Source organism: Oenanthe melanoleuca, chromosome 2 (assembly GCF_029582105.1).
Source record: "Oenanthe melanoleuca isolate GR-GAL-2019-014 chromosome 2, OMel1.0, whole genome shotgun sequence".
NCBI lineage: Eukaryota > Metazoa > Chordata > Aves > Passeriformes > Muscicapidae > Oenanthe > Oenanthe melanoleuca.
In genome coordinates, this window is record NC_079335.1 from 26,379,548 (window position 1) to 26,396,833 (window position 17,286).

At 37.7% G+C, this 17,286-nt stretch overlaps 1 protein-coding gene across 1 annotated transcript in view; it reads left to right on the forward strand.

Moving 5' to 3' along the window:
- The window catches only part of CNGB3 (cyclic nucleotide gated channel subunit beta 3), a 57,488-nt gene extending 41,727 nt beyond the window's left edge, over positions 1-15,761 (forward strand). Inside the window, exons 11-18 of the mRNA XM_056485239.1 lie at positions 583-724; positions 2,652-2,811; positions 3,165-3,262; positions 4,042-4,125; positions 5,678-5,796; positions 10,184-10,330; positions 12,846-13,026; positions 14,065-15,761. Coding sequence (XP_056341214.1) covers positions 583-724; positions 2,652-2,811; positions 3,165-3,262; positions 4,042-4,125; positions 5,678-5,796; positions 10,184-10,330; positions 12,846-13,026; positions 14,065-14,298 — 1,165 coding nt within the window. The 3' untranslated portion in view covers positions 14,299-15,761. The remainder of the gene's footprint in view (positions 1-582; positions 725-2,651; positions 2,812-3,164; positions 3,263-4,041; positions 4,126-5,677; positions 5,797-10,183; positions 10,331-12,845; positions 13,027-14,064) is intronic.
- Positions 15,762-17,286: the final 1,525 nt, after the last annotated feature.

Sequence of the window (17,286 nt, forward strand, 5' to 3'; positions counted from 1 at the left end):
GTTTGTGGAAATATGTGACTTTTTTGACATAACCCAGGAGGCAGAGCCAATGAAGGGTGCTCAGAAGCAGACAGGGAGAAAGACCAGGATGGTAAAATGAGTAAAAATGGGCACAAGAAGGAAAACATTGCATTTGTCATCACCACCATAAGACTTTGCACTGGTGTCATCAAATGAAAGCCATGAAGGGGACTTTAAAGTGTTTGAGCATCTCTTATGCTGCTACAGAGAGACTCTTGGGAGTCTCTAACACTTTTACCCCGCTTTTGACCATCTCCACTGGCAGCATTCCAACACTGTAATGTCCATCTTGGCAATTTTGTACACAAGTCTTCTTTAATGCTACCTAGAGTTACTAGAGAACAGTAAATTAGAGCTTCATTTCCCATACATCCTTTGCTGAACATTCAGCTCAACCTGACCCATGTACCTGTATTATTTATAAAGTCATAGCCCTTTATAAAATGCTGACAGTCTTTTGGACTGAAAAGCATCACTGAAAGGCCCAGCTCAGGAAGGCAGATGCTCAACCTCAAACACACAATAGCTGAAGTGTGACAGAAGTGCTGTTTGTACCCACAGGTACCTGAGGTGTTACTACTGGGCAGTTCGTAGTCTGATCACCATCGGTGGCCTTGCAGAACCACAAACGCTCTTCGAGATAATTTTTCAACTGCTGAATTATTTCATGGGTGTCTTTGTCTTCTCCAGCTTAATTGGCCAGGTACATAAAAAAAAATCATTAAGTTATATTCAAGTTACTGTAATGTAGTGACAATATTCAATTTAGTATAGTTTACTTCGGGAAAAATGTTAGTTTCCATCTTCTATTTTAATGTCAAACATACTTTTCTGATAAATAAACGTGTTTAATCAGCCCTTGTTTTGTAGCTCTTTTGCACACAAGCTGATTAATAGCCAACACTCTGCAGGACATGGACAGCCCTTGAAATGATGCACAATTCCTTTTTTTTTCCTTACTCACAGCCAAGGAGACAAATCCTTGACATTCACATTATACTGTTAAATCTGAAATAAAAATTGTAATTGTTGAATAAGTCATGCTCAGTACTACTACCAATAGGATTCTGTTAATGGAAATCCCATGATTTTTTGTCAAACTAGAACTCTGATCTCTTTCACAAATTACAATATATTTGTCAATATGAAAATTAACTGGTTTCTATTTCTCTTGGTTCCCATTTGGCAGGAGGAAAAAAAAAAAAACCCATAGCACAGCAAATCAGTTATATTTCCAAATGAATATCATTGAAATATTTCTGGTTTGTAACTATTAAACTTGGGCTTTAGATCATAGGTTTTAATACACATTGCTTAGAGAAAAACAAATGCTGAGGTTTCTGAGTGAGGTTGTGGCTTATCAATTTCTGTGGAAACCATTCCAGACTTTTTGATTTGTCCATGCCTTTATAAAATTAATTATTAAAAAAAAAAAAAAAAAAAAGAAAGAAACTAATTTAAAACTGAAATTTAATTCTTATTTTGAATATAGATTTGAAAAGTTCCATAATCAAGCCATTAGAGACTGCATATGTCTCTTGCTCTTTGGAACTGCAAGAAAGGGTAACTGCCATTAGACTCTTGCTGACAGGATTTTAAATTCCTCCATAAAACAGAATTACCAAAAAAAACAATGCATACATATAAAATATTTTTTCTGGAAAACTATTGAATTCAAGAATATAGAATTAAACTTCAGAGTTTTTGGATTCATAATTTTTCCCTAAATTGTTGTAACTATCAATGAAAGCCTCATTTCCCCAAGAAGACTCTGCAGATTATTTTTTTGTTTCCAGCATAGTCATCTGCAGTCTCAAACTTTAAACCTTAACACACAAACTGCTTCCCTGCAGTTTTATTGTTATAATTCCTGTTTACAAAGAACCCTTTAAAATTATTGAATTATTTCTGCTTTAGCACACTTGCCCAAAAATTGTTATTCCCACTGCAATCAATTGCATCCCTGTAATAAAGAGCAAAATTCAGCCCATGGCACATTAATCCTTGGCAGCTGCCACATGAAGCCATTCCACTGAAATCACATCTGAATACTTATCCTTTTGAAGAAGGAATATCTATGAGCATTAACTCATCCACTTTCTAAAAACTGAATCACACTTGAGTTGAAATGTTAAATGTCATTCCTGCGCTAAAAACTTTAAGGTCACCTTTCAGCTCTCAGAGCTTAAGACTCTCAGGATCCCTTAACTGTTTAAACAGTGGCTCAATCTTAGTTCCAGTGGTGTGAGATGATGTTATTACAGAAATTCAGCCCAGTGTGCTTCGCTTGTGATTTGCATTGCTTGCCAAATACAGAGTAGCTTTACTATGGGCTTTAAGGAAAGTATTATCAATAATTTTCATCCATGTCCACAAATACAAGACAAGAATAAGCTATAATCCAGAAACAGCTCCTCTAAAATCATATTACACTTTCTAAAACAATCAGATTAAATTTGTAATTTTTCTGAAAAAGTGGATGAAGCACCTATTGAAAACATGCAACCAAATGCATAATTAGTCAATGATTTTCCAAAAAGTATTATATTATTTGTTCATGTTGCTGATAAGATATTAAAATCAGGACTATTTTTTCTAAAATGTGTAGTAACAACAATTGATTTTTGCAGATGAGGGATGTAATTGGGGCAGCAACAGCAGGGCAGAACTACTATCGCTCCTGTGTGGACAACACTGTCTCCTACATGAACACTTATTCCATTCCAAGACTGGTGCAAAACCGAGTTAGAACCTGGTATGAGTACACGTGGGACTCTCAAGGAATGCTGGGTGAGGATTTCAATTCCAGTTGCTCAGCGTGTCTGAGTGACAGTGGTTGTACAGATACAGATATAGGGTGAAATTCACATTTCTTCTTTTCTGAATTGCATGTGGGAAGTGAAAGGAGGCTGCCCAACTTACTTTGGAACTACAAAGCAATATGATTCTTAATACTTCATAAATTCTATTAATTAATACAATGTTTTGGTAATAATTTTAGACCAGATTTATTAAGCATCTTAGTAAAAGCATATTAGCTGCTTCCTCACTTGAACTTGTAAGTGTTAGAATAACTCCATCAAGTTATTTTTGCTCATTTTTGTGGATATTCTTTAATTTGTCTTTTTTTTTCTTTTTTTCAGATGAATCAGAATTACTGGAGCAGATGCCAACCAAAATGCAATTAGCTGTTGCTATTGACGTGAACTTTGCCATTGTCAACAAAGTGGAGTTATTCAAAGCAAGTAGTTTTACAGGAGAATGCAAAATATGTGGTATTCCATAGAGAAAACTTGTTTTGTGCATCTTGCAACACTTAAGTACATGTTTATTAGTATACAAGGCAAAATAAGCCAAAGAAATGTCTCAGAGAATGGAGACATCAGAAAAACCCAAGTGTATGTATTTGGTTTTCTTTTGTGTCAAGGCAGTGATCTTTAAAGAAGCAAACAAGATTAAAACAAAGTCCTGTTATGATGACATCCTATAGCTGATGGTATGGTCAGACTATGAGTGAATTCAGAGTATTACTAATCTCAGGGGTCAGACTGAGAATAATCTAGTTTTAGACACAGTCCACCTTGCTCTAGCCACCCAGGTCTGCCTGAGATCACCCATACTCTGTGTTCTGGCAATGTAACATTGGTGGAGAGAAAGCTGCATCATAGTCACTTTTTGTGCAAAAAAGCTTTTCCTTGGTAGCTTTCCAGAGCTACAATTTAAATGTGTACTTAAAATTGGATTTTTATGACAAGGCGCTGAGTTTTAGAAGTACACACAGAAAAATTTCTTGTTAGGATATTTGCCAGAAATCATATGATATACCTGCATAAAACTTACATGGCTGTACATTTTTTCTATGTGTGCTGAAGACATGGAATTCATAGACTCATATGAGTGTTTGACAGGATCTGTTCTTCTCCCACAGTTAAAAAAAAAGCAAAACTCCATAAACAACACATAAAGCTCTGAACATAAACTTACTGAGCTTCCTCAGAGTGATCAACTCTATTTTAACAGGGCTGTGATACCCAGATGATTTATGACATGCTGCTAAGGTTGAAATCCATTGTATATTTACCTGGTGACTTTGTCTGCAAAAAGGTGAGCATTCTTGTCTTATTCCAATAAGAATTATATTATGTACTTTAGAAAAGGAGTTCAGATATTGGTCAACAATGTTCTTTAAATAAAATTAATCCTGACTGAATTAGAAAGCATAAAATAATTAAACTACTCTGTGTAATAACAACAAATATGCTCTCAAATTTCAATCTAAAACAAGACAATATGGATTTTATTACTTACATTACCAACCATGAAATTATAGTAATATGGGAAAGCATTTAATGCAAATATGGCTTATCTAATGATACTTTATGAAATTTTAATATTTAAAAAAAATTGATCAAACTTAATGTTTCTATACTTCTATACATACAAACCCAGCCTACAGATCTCAGTCTATGATGCTTCATCTGTGCTTCATTTGTGTACTCAGACACCTTAAGTAGAATTATCTAAGAATGTAGAAAATAGACTGCATTCCATAAAGCTCTTTCCAGCAGGATCTGCTCTTCCTTTACTCACAGCTCTGAGCCACTGAATGCTGTCACTCTGTCTCTTAGCAAAGATGTCTATCTTGTCTCAGCACTTTGGTTTAAACCTGGCCAGACAGGTAGTTCACAGGTAACTAGCTCAGCTTCTGACCAGTGAGCCCAAGTCTCCTTCCAGAAACCATGTAAACATAGAGATGCAAATAAACCCTGGGGGGATGAATAGTAATCCCTACTACTACTGTTCTGGCAAGTGACCCACAGGTCCCACCACCCACACAAGTGATCACCAGAACCCCTTAACTTGTTTTTAGCAATTCTGGTCCAACATGTTCACTAAGGTCCTGCTCCCTCCAAGAGTAAAGCACACAATCCTCCTCCAGAATGCTGGGCTGGCTCCACTGACTCCACTGTGTAAAAGTTAAACATTGGAGGAGTTAAACTGGAGGATCAAGTGTGTCCCTTCAAAGACTAATTCCAGAACTGCTGCTGGCTAAGAAGGGTGGAAGAGTAGTTTGGTGTGTTTGCTTATACAATGCACAGCATGAACAGATCTTAGACTACAGCTGGGACTGACACAACAAAGAGAATAAAGGACAGCAACAGATTCAACATTTGGTACTGCAGTCCATGCAAACAGTTCTTAACAAAGACAGGTTATGAGAAATTGAAGCATCAACTTATTACAGTTTGATTCAGAGCTAAAAGGCGTCTTGCTTGTATAAATCTGCTATGTGACTAACATCCATAGCAATCTTATTAATGCTGCAACACATAATTAATTCTGCAACACAGAATGCTGGAGCCACCTTCCCCCTGGATGTATGTTGGTCTCACCCTACTTCACCAAGGAGATCCTGCATGCAAGCTTGGAGGACCAAGTGAAGAAATAGGGAGTGCAAGTCCCTTCATTTTCAGTCCTGGCTCCGTTGCTGCTACTTTTTCACTTTTAAAACCACATTGCTGATTTGCCTTATAATAGTGGCACACCCTCTGCTCATGAGAAAGTAGAAAGATATTTAAAGAAGAAGCTGTAATATTAGTCTACCAACAAAAACCACTGCTAAAACACGAGTTGTTTTATGTGTTTGTATGCCCAGGGGGAGATTGGCAGAGAGATGTACATCATCAAACAGGGTGAAGTTCAAGTCCTTGGAGGCCCTGATGGTACCAAAGTCCTGGTTACACTCAGAGCAGGAGCTGTGTTTGGGGAGATCAGGTAGGTCCATCTGTACTTTCAATACTTTTTTTCAGAACTTGTTAAATAATCAGTGGTTGTTTAACTTCCCTGTGGTAAGTGTGACAGCTATCATGGGGAGGCTAGACAGTGGGCAGGATCAATAAAGAGGACACTGAGCAAGGAGATGTAAGTGAAGGAAAATCTAAGTGAAGCATCAGTGATTAATAGGGTAAGAACTGAGACCAGTGTTTTGATCACAAACACAGGATTACATAGAAAAATTTCTTCTTTAGCATTTTAAAGATTTAACTCATCTCCCTGTTATGTTGTCTGCAATACAGGAGGACCAAATCCATTTTATTCTCTGTATAATAAGACAAGGTGCACTTAAACAGGAGATGGTAAAGATGAAAATTAATCTCTAAGAAAATAGATACAAAAATCTAAAATAGCAACTAAAAATAGTTCTTTTAAGAGCTGATTAAATGGCTGAAAATTTGACATCCCAATTTGAAAAAGTATTTATTTAAAAGCATACAAGACAAGACAAAGGTGGATAGACTAGATTTTTTTGTCTGAATTTTTCTGGATGAGATTTTTTTCTGGTGGCTACAAATGTTTTTTATACTCTGCTTGTATTTTCTATGCAAAATCCATTAAGTCTTTATGTGCTATTTTCCCCAGTTAATCAATCAAGTGCTAGTTTTTAGGCATTGCACCCCCCTGCTGAGGTTGGCCCAAAAAAAAAGTAATAAAATAAATGTGCTGCTGCATGTGATAAACTGGATCCTTGGTTTCTTCCAGCTGCCTTCCTGTTATTGTTAATGTTCTTGCTGGTAGCTTTAATCTGCCTCTTGAAAAGCAACACAGCTCTGTGCCAGGTTTACATTTGTCCTCTAGCTGTGTTTCCCTTTGTAGCAGGGGAAACATTCCTGTTTATCCAGTGATGTGTGTACAGAACTTGCTTAGACCTCAAGTGCAAAACATCTGATATATCTCATAGCTACAGAACTTGTTCATTAAGTGGGAAAGTGCAATTATATCAGCTCTTTGAGAAGGATTTTTGAAAGGTACTTCTCTGTGTGACAATATAATTACCTGAGCAAAGCCTCCAAACAAAAGGCTGTATTGTAAGTTATGCAGAAAGACTGAGAATGAGCTCATGGATAAGGGTGGAATAACGAAAAGACAAGAAAAAGCTAAAGCATCCCTCATATGTAACACACACGTGGTTTTCAATTATTTATTAGTTTGGTACTTGAAGTGAGAACTTTGCATTTTAAACTGAGAAATGATAACTGCTGATCTCAAAACAAGGAAGGGATTTTTAAACTTTTGATCTAACACAGGTGAGCACTTGTTTCCACGTGAGAACCACACAATGACCTTTAAAGATTCATTTCCCAGTACATGTTACTCTTTACATAATTGCCAATATGGCCAGCAAAACCCTCAGCAATGCTATAACACTACACTTCTAGTCTTGTTTTATTCATCACTGACCTACTGCAGCAGCAAACCCATTCAGACACGTGCAATTTGCATATAAAATGTCAGGCAGTGGATAAACTCGAGGACAAAAAGCACAGCAACTGGCAGACATGATGCACTAAGTGTATCAGGAGAGATCTGCTCTTCCTAGAGGCAAGGTGCTAGAAAATAATGAGCTTGTATTGTGACTTTTTATATAAATTTTGTCAAGGTCTTTTGAATAGAGAATACCACAAGCAAATGGAAAAAAATATTCTTTAATGGATTATGTAGTCGTTTTTTAGGACATCCAAGTTTTCCTCTCACTTCATAATGGTTATAACCTGATACCAGGCTGATTTTCTTCTAATTTCCAATTCAAGATTTGTTTGGAGAAATATGTCAACTTCCTTCTGAGTGGTTTAGGTACATGATTTATAAGGTGCTTGCTATTTAATTTCACTCTGTTCAAAATGCATGGTAATGATGCCTAAAAGTCTCCAGAAGCAAAGGAACGGAAGAAAATAAAACCTGTTTATTTCCAAAAAGTTCCCTGAATTATGCTAGAAAGCCAATTCAAGAGTATCAATCAAACATGATCCTTGCCAATTTCATCCCTGAAAAATATTACAGGAAGGGATTAAGTAATAGGAGTTCCAATTAACATTTTGCCCTCATTGCAACTTTCCTGTACAGATAATATCAGTTTGGGGAAGTAAAATAATTTCAGAATCAGAAGCAAACAGATTGTTGCCTTAATGAGAGCCCATCAGCAAAGACAATTCAGAACAAGAGAAATTCAGTTATAACAACATTTCACTAGCCCAGAGAAAATTACACTTGAAGCCAGATGTCCTCCTTCATCCATTTACTGATATTTCACTAGGGCTATTTCCTATCAAAAAATGTCAGTTCTGGAAAAACTAAAACATTTCTCCATTTTATGTAAATTTTTGATAGGAAATCTCAGCTTCATTTTTCAGCTGTTTTGTACCTTTAAATTTTATATTAAAAAATACAAACTAGAGGCACTACTTAGTTTTGTGAAAGATGGCATTCCCCAGTACTTCAGGATTTCCCTCAAAGTAGTAACTGCTGCTTTATGATGGGCTCTGTCCTTTGGGGTTTGACATCCTTCTCAGAAGCAAAATCCAGACCTATTTCCCTCTCCTGTCTTACCAGTTCTCCTCATGTGCACACAGGTGCCACCACAACCCTGCAGGTTCAGCTGATAACACAAGCCATTCCCAATTTCAATTAGCAGCAGCTTCCTACAGGGATCAGCTATAAAAACATTAGATAAGCTGAGTCATCACTTTGACAACTTCATAGCTTGAAATTTAATTGGCTAGCATAAGAATTCTAAGGTCATCAACTTCTATTAATATTACAGCATTCAGGCTCTCAGCTGGAGTAAAAAATGTTAGATAAAAATGCCAATTTTGTGATTAATATAGATACTGCATTACCAGGAATCACTGCAAGGCAAATGTATCTGTTTTTAAAAATTTGGTCATATAACACTTCACACACTAACCAAACCAGATTGAATGCTGAAGTACATAACACTGTCCTTAGTCAAAGATGATTCTGTTTGAGCAAAGATTTCCTTACTTGTAAAATTCACCTCACATCATCCCCATAATGAGAAAGCTGATCTCTTTAGTCCTCGTCTACCTTGATAAAATGAGCTTTCTGTTAGGAAAGCCTAAAAATGATTGTTCAGTAACTTGTTGAGAAGTGATTCATCAAAGCTCAAAAGGTGTTTGCAATTTTCTTTAGCAGCTTTTCTTATTGTGCAAAGAGTTTTATTCTATCTGAGGAATCGTACAGAATTGTTTAAAAAGAAGATGATAAACTGCATTTTCAGCATCAGTTCATGTATTGATTGCTGTCTTGAGTTGCAGAAAAACACTCTGTGGGCATGTAAAACTAGCCTTGCACACAGAGTTGCAGAGGTCTCCTACTATCCTTTATAAATTAAATATATTATCTATATGATTCAATAGTTAGAAATATGTTTCATAAGTATCTTTAACATTAAAAGAAATATTTATATATCCTTGCTTATTACTTCAGATGAGTATTAATTCCTGTTTACTGGGGTCCAGAATATCTTTTATTAATAACTTTTAAATTTAGATAATATTAAATGTTCCCTAAAAATATTAATTCATTGGGAAATCTTTAAAGGACAACGTTTGGGGTAGATCTTGAATACAGTGATAGAGTAATTTTAGTACTAAGAGCAAATGCAAATTCTCATACTTATCAGCAGAGCTGAGAAGCGAAGTCTCTTCCATTGCTTAGTACAAGATGAACAATTTATTTTTATTTGTACATTTAATTTTTATCTTAGATATCCTCCCTCTGGCCAACTGCTGCTAGCTAAACTGGTCTAATGCCTCACGTTCAAAACAAAATAACCTTCTTTTTCTGGCAGACACATTTGTAACTGTCAGACCTTCCTAAACTCTATCACTCAACTTGCCAACATTTAAACACGAGATGTGGTAGGGGAGAAAACCAAAAACTAGAGCCCCACAGAAGTTATTCACTCAGGAAAAAAATCCTTGGGGGAGAATAATTTATTCACTATAAATAATTCTGCTTTACTACTGATGCAAATAATTTTCAGCAATAAAACTGAGGAAATGCCAAGTTCACATGAGAACTAAAGCAAGTGCAGCCCAAGCTGTGGATATCTCTTAGCAGAAATGTCTCCATGTAGCAAAACTTTTCACAGTCCTTTGGATCTACATATGCCAACAGTGACAGTTTGCCTTCCTGAGATGGAATTTCTAAACCCATCTGCACAGGGCCTTTACAGAACATTGGATAGAGCAGCCAGCTCTGTAAGTGAGCTTTACAATGACTTTAGTGCAGAAACACCGACAGAGAGATTCCTCACTGGGGCAAGTAGTGCTGTCACTGATGGTGTTTATTTTCATTCCAGCCTCCTAGCTGCAGGTGGAGGAAATAGAAGGACTGCCAACGTGGTGGCTCATGGCTTTGCCAACCTTTTCACTCTGGACAAGAAAACACTCAATGAAATCTTGGTGAACTATCCTGACTCAGAAAAACTTCTCATGAAGAAAGCAAAGTATGTCCTAATAACAGTTTTTAAATCCTATCATTTAGCTGCAGGATGGACAGTTGTGACTTCTAGACGATTTGCATTCCTTTCTTGTTAAAGTAACAGTTGTAAACACATTTGGTGTTAGAGGTCAGGTCTGCCTGGTAGTTTCTAGTTGAAAGCATGGTCTTGGAAGGAATCCCAAGGGTTGTGAAAATGTGGTAAGTAGAAAGAAATCCTGAATGTAGCTGCCTTCTGCATTATATTTAAGGTAACAACAAACAAATAAACAAACAAACAAAAAACCAAACAAAACAAAATGAGATAAGGATACATATCAGAACTTCTTACATCACCAAGAAAGAAACTGCAGGACAGATATCAGTTAAGGAATAGGTTTTCAAAGATGCAACAAAACACTTGCCACCAATTCTACAGAGATACACTTCAATGCATCCACAGACTTGTGTGCATTTCCAAAACCTTAAGCAGCACGTAGGAATGGATTTAAAGCAAGGCCTGGCAAGATGGAACTACACAGATTAGACACCTGTGCATTTTGTTCAAAAGCATTCTGAAATGGGATTTCAAACTAAGATTGCTTTTCACCTTCCTTTGGCTGTAGCTTGCCAGGATGACCATTTTCACAGCTCTGAAAGGGCAAAGTATTGTCAGATTTTGTCATAAAATTATTGTCATAAATTGCTACCTTGTAAAAGGTCCAAATATCTGAAACAGTTTGTCATTATTAGTATAATTCAGCACCCCCGTTGGTCTCAGCTGTTGCCTTGAATTGCTATCAAAGTTTGGACGGTTGGTCCCAGACTTGAAATTCCCCCAGAGAAGACTAAACAGAGCACAGGAAAGACCTTTTGTTTTTTGGAAATGCTAGCAAATGGCTGCATTCATCACGTTGTAACATCCCTGGTAGTCAAACAATAGCATCTTAAGAATCACGATGCCCCTGAGGGACAAGGAAACAAGACAGGGAATAGGCTGACTGCTCAATTTTCAAAACCAGCATTAACAGGTAGAAAAGGGGAACGAATGCAGGGACCAATGATCCCCAGCATCAATCATTCCTGACTTTTCACCAGCTTCTATCTAAACAGTAGTATGACCTTGTTATTCCTCTTTGTCCCACACTGCCTCTTCTGATTTCTTGCCCACCCTAGGCATATTCTGCCCATCCATTAAATTCTGCTTCCTCCAGAGAGCCTTTCTCAACCCTGGAGTTTAATCATCCACCTTTCCTATCTGCACTCCCATTTGAGCTCAAAGACCTTTCTAGACACCAGACTAAAAAGAGGATTTCCTGTTTAATTTTAAAGATACGCAGTACCTGCTCTGTGCAGCATGTATTTTTCTTACCAGCCTAGCCATCCACAAATTCTGCCAAAACGAGGCACAAAGAGGAAATTTGTGCACTATTTTCATAAAGATTGTGGTTATGTTCAGTTTTAGAATGAAGTTACCAGTTACTCCACCCTGGAAGGTTTACATTAAGGTTTTTTGTGGTCATCTGACACCTTTTAAAGGCTCCATGAAATAAACTGAAAGGATTTATTCATACAAGAAATTTGCTCTATTATTACCTGCCCAATAACCCCTTTAAGTTTTTTGCATAATAAAGCCATGCAAGCTGCTAAAGTATAATTTATTTTTTTTTTTTAATTTACAGCAATGAAAAAAAAAAAAAAAAAAAACAAAAAACCCTTTATTTGTGAAATTCCCAAAGTACAAGATGCTGGAGAAAATTATACTTTTAGGGATTTACTGCACTTCAGACTGCAAATACAGTCCTCATTCATAGAGAGCCTTAAGTCAGGACTTTTGCAAGGATAGAAATGTGGCCTTGAAAACTGTACAGTAATTTAATAGAAACTGAAAGCATGGGAACCCTCTGCATTTTACTGCTCCCATCTATCTCAGATCTTCCATCTAATCTTTACCTTTGTTATTAATGCTCAGTTCCTGTCATTATGGCTGCAAATCAGTACAGCTGAGGAACTGTGTGAAAATCTAATCTGCCACAAGATTGGCAGTAGTGTTTATATTGTCAGGGTGTCTTCTACTGAGGAGGGCCAAAATAAGTACCACTGTCTAAGCTGACCTATGAGCCATGCTGGAAGTTAGTTTGATAAAGTATTTACACCACAAGTGCCAACTGGAATCCTGGTGGAGCACTAACTGCTCTCTGAATTTGCATCCAGAAGGCCAGATAAGGGATTACCACCTCAGGTATGGGGCACTCATCCCCCTCCACACCTCTTCTTTCCTTATAAAACTCTTTCATCTGTTTTGTGACATCTTAATTTGAGCCAGCCCTTGTTTATACTCCTGGATATAGGTCAGCAACTCCAAATTTGAACAGATGCCTCCAAGGGCATAACCTTTATTGTTTCCAATTTTGCTTGTCACTTGACCTGGGAACCAAGTAAGAGCCAACAGATTTACCTGCATAAATGTGGTATTTCAGCTTTGCAGGAACTTTGCTCAATTTCACAGCACTGCTGTGTGTTCTTTCCTCTTCTTTCTCCAGGGTGCTGCTGAAGCAGAAGGGGAAACCTGCTCCAGGACCACCAGTGCAAGAACCACGGGGCTTGGCCAGTCTCTTTGGGAAGAAACAGGAAACTCCGAAATTGTTTAAAGCAATGCTTGGAGGAAAAGGAAGAGAAGGACTCACTAAGCTGCTACAGCTGAAGAAACTACAAGACATTCAGGTAAAGCCACACAAAACAGAATGGAATCTACTGAGAGGGCTTGGGCAAACAGAGTAGATGAAAATTTAACCTTGCTGCAATCAACAACAAAAACTCCCAGTAGCTGAGATGTAACCACTTTTCCTAATCTCTGTAAACACTAACTCTAAAATTTGGCTCAGTCTTTCTGAACCTGGACTTTATGCAGACCAGAGAAAACAAAAGCAAGGAAAAAAGCAAGCAAACAAAAAAAACTCTAAGAAAGTAAGGATAAATGGATTTTACAAAGGCCTCAAGGGCATCTGATCTTCTAATTTTATGTAAACAATAGTAAATACAGAAATACCCAAACACAGTAATCTGATCCAGCTGACTCGGGCACATGGTGAACTCTCCAATTCAGTGTCAGTCTCTGGTTGTTAAAAATCCTGAAGACAAAATACAAAGTATAGCCCACACAGCTAAAACTGATTAAATCTCTAATATCTTGCACTTATTAGAAAACTGTTGTTTTAACTGATGAAAAATAATTGCCACATTATACTGTTTTGAGAAATGTTAATAAGAGCCTGCTTACTTCTACATATTTACCAAAAGGTGGCAGAATTATTTTCTTTATAGCTGAAATAGTTGTGGTTATATTTAAGTTAAACAAAGCAAATAGGCTTGGCCAAGGAATGGGGCAGTGTGAAGTATGTCAAGGTTTATGTAACACTTTCTTTCTCCAGTACTGTAAGTACATAAAGGAAGGCAAGACCTAAGGGAGGGTTCTGTGCCCCAAAATGGGTCTGTTTCATCCCTCTATATTAGTAAGAAGCAGATATGAATATCCACAAGTGTTTCTTAGGTTTAAGATTGATACTCTGATTTTGAAATTGCATTTTTCATTTAGAAACCAATTTTCAACATCTGAATAGGCATTTACACGTGTTGCATACCATTAATATAGTTGTCATGCTGTGCCTTTCCATGGCACGTCCAGAATAGAGCTACTTCCTGAATTTCTTCTGCACTATCAGAAAAATTAAATTAAAAAGACATTAAATTTCTTGTTTCTAGGAAGCTCAAGCTGCAACAGACACCAAGCCTAAAGAAGAGGAGAAGAAACCAGCTGAGCCTGCAGCCCCCTCTGCACCCCCTGCTCAAACAGAAAAGCCAAAGGAAGATGCTAAGCCTGCAGTTATGCAGAGAACAACCAGTAAGGAGTCTCTGATCATTACCATGACACCATCCCCCAGAGCAGGAGAAGGAGAGATCCTTAAAGTTGAAATCAAAGAGAAAGAAAAGAAATAGATAGTGCTTTTCTGTGTGGCTCATCTATTCGTCTTGCTACATTCAGAGGACTGGCTGGACTTTGCTTTTGGGTATAGAATATAAAAGTAGAGACTACACATGAGAAAAATCCTCTCCAGCTCCTCATCTTGTTGCCCTCCTCTCCTGGCATAACTGCACAAGTTATTTATATTCTTAACCTTGACACTGAAGAGAGAATTTTTGGTGTATTAGAAATTACGGCTCAGATTGCATTTCAGGACCACTTGTTTCTGTTTCATCCATGCTCTCCCTTTCCTCTTACTCTGTTTTGTTCCTACTTCTCCTCTTCCCTCTCCTCTTTATCCTTGCTTTCTTACTGTTGCTCCTGTTGCTCAGTTTGCTCTTAACTTTTGTATGTATTCTTTCCTGTTTTCTCCTCTGCTTTCCCATAGTTATCCTTTTCCTTGCTACTGCCCTACTGTTGCTAAGGTTCCTTGTGTTTCTCTCTATCCTTCTCTCTCCTTCCCTTATACTTCTAATCGGTGACCTGGGTGTGTGACCAGCGTGGCTCAGAGCAGACAGCAGGTGCTATGTGTTGGGATGTTTTACCTTGGGACACAGGGCAACAAAACAAAACCATTGTCAAAAAATAAATCCCAAAATCCGCAAGAGGGAAGCAGATTACAGAATTTTTGCCAGCCCTCTGAAAGCATAAACATCTGCTCCAGCTGTCTTTGACTCTGGCAAATTAACACGGGAAAGACTTAGTTCACCCTCCAGAGATGACCTATAACTTTGGGCTGCTGATTTACTTGCTTGATCTTGCCAAGGGGTTGGGCACGGTCTCTGAAAAGTAAGCACTTGATACAGCTGTCTGAAGAATCTTGGTATCTAAACCAGCTACTTCAAAAATAAAGGCTATTTTATAAAAAGCAGGATTTACACTTTCTGGTTCTGCATTACAAACCTGCAACCAATGCTCCATTTGTTCATCTGCATCATAGACTTTGAGAATGGTGCAAAGAGAAACCTGTCTTCTGTGTCATCACACTTGTGAATTACAGTAAATCCTTTATGAGTGCCACAGCTGGAGCATACAGCCTTCCATTCAGGAGCTCCCACACTGCCAGCCTTCTGCAAGGACTCATCAGTCTCAGATACAGTATTACACAAAAGCTTGACGCTGTGTTTTAAGCTTAACTCCCGACTACTTGATTTTCTTCCACGGGTTTACATCTCCTCTCTCCTCCAACCCCCTTTCAGATATCACTGGGTGAACAGTTTTGTAAACTAAAAACATTATGCAGAGGCCAAGCCAAGAAGTGGCAAGGGCAGGCTTCACAGCTTCTTGGCTGACCAACCAACCAAGGAAGGCACCATGCCAAAATAAAACTTTGCAGGCTACATACGACCCTGCAGGCTATGCATTCCGTAGGCCTGTTCTTTAAAGCCTTTCAACTTCTGTAATCACAGGCAAAACTGGAAGCCTAATCAGAATTAGTGGAAAGTTTGCCCAAGTAAAAGCTGGATGATTGAATTCTATATGTTGCATATTCCACAATCCTCTGACGTGACCAAAATTGTAACCTCTTTCCAAAGAAAGTTCTGCTGCATTAGCAGTGAGGTGAAGGTTCAACTACTTTGTGGAAAGAATTATCCTTATTTGTATGCTACTTGGTATGAAAAAGAAAAAAAGACTTCACAACAGAGGGAGAAAAATTTTAAGTTGTTTCATAAAGAATTATTCATCTATTCTACATCCAAGACTGTCTCAATGAAATCTCAAGATCAGAAATACTGTAGAACTGTTTCATGAATGAGACCTTCTATGAATAATAATCAAAAAATTACAATATATAGTTTCACATCCTTTTTTTTTTTTTGACAGTTGTCAAAGCATTATGGAAAGGGGGGAATATTCTCCACATTTTAACATTTTTATATGAGCGAATAAAGCTCACTCTCATTGAAAAGAACTGATTCCCCTCTGCCTACACAAATGCTACCGGGTAATTTTGAATGTTTTCTCTGTGGGCATATTTAAGTCCATCAATCACACACTGACATAAATTACAAAGTAAAGGCTGAGATTGCAGCACCAAGTGCTTCACTGCAGTGACAGAGCTTCCCAGGAATTGCTGCTTTGCTACAGCTCGTAACAGCCCAGGTTTGCAGAAAAGTTTGACAGTTCCATCTGCAAGACCACTGTTATGCACAGCTCTCGAGTTCCTTACACCCAAAACAAAACAGAGGAGGTATCACTGCAGAAGACACTGGCCCCACATAACATGCATCTGGTTTTCTGTGACATCCTACTTTTCCATTGTTGGGGTATTTTCCTCTTCCCACAATTCCTGCATTCTTAGGGTTGGCAGGGTGCAAGAAGGTTCCACAAATCCAAGTTGCAACTATTTGTATGGTTTTCATGAGATGGAATGATACAAGAAAGGTCAAGATGTAAGATGTAATAAATTCTTTCAGGAACTAATTCTACCCTGTAGATTATTGACTAGTGAAGAAGCAGAATGAATTATTCTGGTGTGCTTAGAAGATGCAGTTTCCATTATCACAGTTGTCTCTGTGTGGCATCACATTCTACTGCAACAGTCCCCTGTAACCTTAGTGTTTTGAGTCCCTCAGACTTGACTACACTTGAATGTAAAGAAACTGAACGGTGGAGTAGGATAATGTATTTGAAAACTACACATAACCATATCTCCATGCCTCTCTAACTAAAATGTAGACATTGTTCTGGGAAAAAAGTTTTGGAAAACCTGTTAATAATTGTATGAAATAGCATGCATGGGAGAACTCTAATGTAGCATAGAGCATGAAACAGTCACATTTAAAACTGTCCAACTTCAGAAGATCTTCTTGCTAGAAGCCTCTTTAAGATGATTTATGAAGAATAAACTGCAGAGTCATTACCACTAAGTGGAAAGGCATTTTTCCTCTCCCTTTTGTACTTATAAATCTGTGGCATAATCACCATAGGAACCACAAAAGCAGCATTTAGCATTACACAGG